Genomic DNA, 4,355 nt, shown 5'->3' on the forward strand with positions numbered 1-4,355 from the left:
TTGTTAAATTTAAAGTGACTGCAGAAATTTTGTGTATTACAAAGTTTTATCGAGAAAGAATAAAATAGTTTTAATTAAAAAAAAAAGGACTTGTATCTCTGAACTTCCTCGGAAAGAATTTATACCGGAAATTAACAAACGACCAGATACCTAACAGAATGTTCTAATAGAAGTAGTATCCATAGGTCTGTTTACTACATTGCTTCCTTTTTTTAGAATTACATATATATAATTGATGGTAAGTAGAGTTAATAAAATTGAAGTAAATTATGTGTAATATTCATTGTTGATTTTTTTAGATATCAATGAATGTTTAGTAGAGACAGATATCTGTAATCATGGACGTTGTCAGAACACTGAGGGCAGTTATTACTGTAATTGTGATCGTGGCTTTGTTCCAAGTCCAGACCTGAAAATCTGCTTTGGTAAGTAATAGGAATTTCAAGTAATAAAGGATTCCAATGAATAACAGCTGAGCATCTATGAATTTTAATATTTTAATAAACTGTGATGAAAAATAATTTTATGTAACTAATTTTTAAACCTGTTTTTACTTTAAAAATTTAAAAAGTCGAAAGAGGTGAAACTTTTTTCTATCATTGATTAAGCAGTATATAAATCTTAATTGTAATTATTAAGATGTTTTTTAGTATCAAATAATGTCTTTTTTTTAAAGATTTCATTTATTAATAAAGTAAAAGTTCCTTCAACTTATACATTTAAAAGTTTTAATTTTAATAAAAAAGTATGGAAGTTTTTAAACATCTTTTCTTTAAAAAAGGGCTATTTTTTAACATGTTAGACTCACTTTCCAGTAAATAAATGAGTTAGGCACCATTGTTTTTGAATAAAGAATATTGTGTAAATCAGAAAGCAAGCACTGTTTCTTCAATGTGTCATTTCAATTATTTTTTCTTTATTTCTAGATACAAGGCAAGGCAGCTGTTATACAGAATTTCGAAATGGTCGGTGTCGAATCCCACTTCCATTTAATTTATCAAAAATGGAATGTTGCTGTGGTGATGGCATGGGTAAAGGATGGGGAACAGTTCCTTGTGAAGTATGTCCATTGCCTGGGTCTAGTAAGTCAGGAGTGTTGAATTAATTTGGGTTTTAGTACTTATTAGACTAATAATTCTTTATGCAATGTTTTTCTTTTGTTGTTTCACATTGTTTTTTTAACTTTTTATGAATTAATTTCTGATTAAAATAATCAGATATATTTTTACTGAACAGGAACACTCAAATAGATAGTGATATGATAGTGTTGCGTCAGCGAGGTCACGTGACTAGTATCACGTCACCTCCTTCTAGAAATATCCTGTTCCTTCGTGAATTGTCGGGAGACTACTAGATTGGGGTAAGCTGGTATATATAAGATGGTCACAACGTAACGGGATGTATGGGTAATTGAAATGAGTAATTGAACTGCAGGCAGAGAGTGTGTAATTGAACTGAGTATTGTTGAAGTCGAGCACGGGAGACGTTTGTTATAACGCGACTGTTGAAATCAAGTGTATCGCAAAGTTATATTCAGAAAGAATAAACCAGTTTTATTTAAGAAAGGACTTGTGTCGCTAAAGTTTCGTCGGAACGAATTTACGGAAAATTAACTAACGAACGGAGACGTAACAATACTTTCAAACAATTGGATTTAAAATTGCCCATTTTTACTAAATGATTTGTGGTGGCATATATCTATCATAGTATGTAATATTATGCTCTTTATTAAACATGTTCTTGTTAATGTATTGAAACTAGAGGAACTATTTCAATAAGCACTTGTTTTAAACTTCATATATCACTCTATGTTGGCAATATTACCTTAAATATAAGTTTAATGAAATATGTATATTATAGCATAATGCTTGACCATAATAGAAATTTTTTATAGAGTGTTACTGTGCAGAGTAGAAATAGTTCAGTATGATAGAAGTTTAATGTAAGGTTTTAAACTTAAAGATAGTTGTTGTGAGAAATTTAGTAGGGAAGTAAGAATAGCACTATTATTATTATTCGATACTTAAGATTATACTTAGTTTGATTATTGTATTTAAATTAGAGTTACACATTGGTATTATGGTATTAGCTGTTCTCTTAATTAAGAAGAGAGTATGGTAGATGAATAATAAACTAGTGTCTATAATAGTCAATAATTCATTCTATTTTTAAGCTGTTTTAGAACAAAGAAAGTCTCCCATGCTTCAGTGATTAGCTTCAGAGCTTATAATGCTAAAAGTAAAAGTTTAATCCCCACAATATATGTGACACAGATAAGTAATTTTGTAGTTTTGCACTAAAGCTAATCCCCCCCCAAAAAAAAGAAAAACAAAACAACTGAGATTTTAAGTACAGTGTATTAAAACTGGTTCTTATGTGAATGTAGTCAGTCAGTGAAAAATTTTGTGGAGTTTAATGTCCAGAAATAGGGGTTAAGACTGTAGAATAAAAGTACTAGTTAGTGTTAAACTTGTAAACATTAACTGTTTTCTTCCATAGTTAGATTGAATATGGGTAAAGAGTGATTGATATGTATTTGAAGTTCACAATTCTAAGTCAAAGAAAGCTTGACTAACACCAGAAATTTGAATCCAGCAATTCAGTGAGAACAGATCATTCCTTTCAAATTGTAGCTTAAAGTGTTTTTGTGTAGAAGACACATATTTAATTGTTCCATATTAAAGATCTGAATTTTTCTGTCTCTTCTGTATTAGAGTAAGTTTCGCTAGTTTTGTGTTTAGGTTGAAAAATATTGTGCTAGACTTCTAACTCCTAAAGTTAGGATTTATGTATTATAAAGTTGCACTTAATTCTTTCATTGTAACATTTATAAATAAACAACTCTTCCATTGCCAGATTAATTTTTAGGAACACAGTAAAAAAACAAAAAGACATTTTAATATTTGAATAGTTTTCTGAAACTTGAAGCTGGTGTTACATCTCTGGTTGTTTGTTAATTTCCCGTATAATTTCTTTCAGATGAGACATTAGCGATACAAGTCCTTTCTTAAATAAAACTAGTTTATTCTTTCTCAATACAACTTTGCAATATATATAATTTCCACAGTCCCTTTAACTTTAAAACATGCTATAATTTACAACAATTCACGCACTTTACTTAGTCACTACCGCGCTTGACTCAATTGTCTGTCTCTGTCTGTGTGCAATTATCAATGCCATCACTTCATTTGCCGGCTTATATATACAAAAAATAGAGGACACGTAGAAAAGACTAGAGTTGCCAGGAACAGACATGATCCTTCTAGAATCTCATTACGTGTTACAAGTGTCACGTGACTTCCGCTGTCGTAACACTGCCCCTTTTTAGTATTGTTCGTAGCCACTTACATGAAACCAATAGATGATTAACAATAACTTAATTAAATGGACAGAATTTAAAAACACAAAATTAAAATTCAACAAAGTCTCATAATGTTATGGGATGTATCTTCTTCCATACTGGTCTCCATCTTGTTGGCTTCTGCTTCACGTGGGGTTCATCTACTCCATCAAGAAATGTCCTATTATCGATAATAGTCACATCAGTGGTAGTAACTTCATTAAGGGCTTCACCATTTCCCTTCTCAAAACCGAGTAGAGTTTCTTCTTCGACAGTGGCTTTTTCAGGTGACACGTCTTCAGCAGCATCATTTGTTCCATTGTTAACTTCGTTCCAACTGAAATGACCAGGACCGTAATAATGCCAAAGTCTGTTGGCATGCACCACCTTTGGCTTACCGCGGCGACCACATTTTGTTCGGAAAGTCACGTCTGAGAGATGATCCACTATGTCATATGGGCCTTCCCATGGAGAAGACAACTTAGGAGACTTCCTATTGGTCTTCCTGGGATTATACAACCACACCTTGTCTCCTGGTACAAAGCTGACTTCAGTAGATCTCTTATCATAACATAGCTTCATCGAATCAGCAGACGTTTTCAAGTTGGAATGGACTTGATGATGAATATCATCCATCCTTTCAGATAACACTTTCACAAACTCTGACACATTTTCAGGCTACTCTTCATAAGATAAGCGTCCTGTTATCAGATCCACTGGCAACGAAGGTTCCTTACCAAACATCAACTTTGCTGGAATGTATCCAGTGGCTTCATGCTCTGCTGTTCTATAGGCCATCAACAGTGGATGGAGTAAGACATCCCAGTCATCTTGACGGCTATAACAAAACTTTGCCAATTCCTGTCCCAGTGTCCAATTGTATTTTTCTACCATCCCATCAAACTGTAGGTGAAGTGGCATTGTTCTGGTCTTTCGTATACCAAACAACTTGCAGCATTCATGGAACACAGCTGATTCAAAGTTATGGCCTTGATCCGAATGAAGTTCGTATGAC

The 4,355-nt window shown here is 32.7% G+C and overlaps 1 protein-coding gene across 1 annotated transcript in view; it reads left to right on the forward strand.

Annotated features, from left to right (window-relative positions):
* Positions 1 to 299: 299 nt before the first annotated feature.
* Positions 300 to 4,355, forward strand: part of LOC106474993 (fibrillin-1-like) — a gene marked incomplete at both ends in the record, with an annotated part of 31,385 nt that continues 27,329 nt past the window's right edge. The window contains 2 exons of the mRNA XM_022403236.1: positions 300 to 425; positions 927 to 1,082. Of these exons, the coding sequence (XP_022258944.1) occupies positions 300 to 425; positions 927 to 1,082 (282 nt within the window). The remainder of the gene's footprint in view (positions 426 to 926; positions 1,083 to 4,355) is intronic.

Source organism: Limulus polyphemus, unplaced genomic scaffold (genome assembly GCF_000517525.1).
Source record: "Limulus polyphemus unplaced genomic scaffold, Limulus_polyphemus-2.1.2 Scaffold7942, whole genome shotgun sequence".
Taxonomy (NCBI): Eukaryota; Metazoa; Arthropoda; class Merostomata; order Xiphosura; family Limulidae; genus Limulus; species Limulus polyphemus.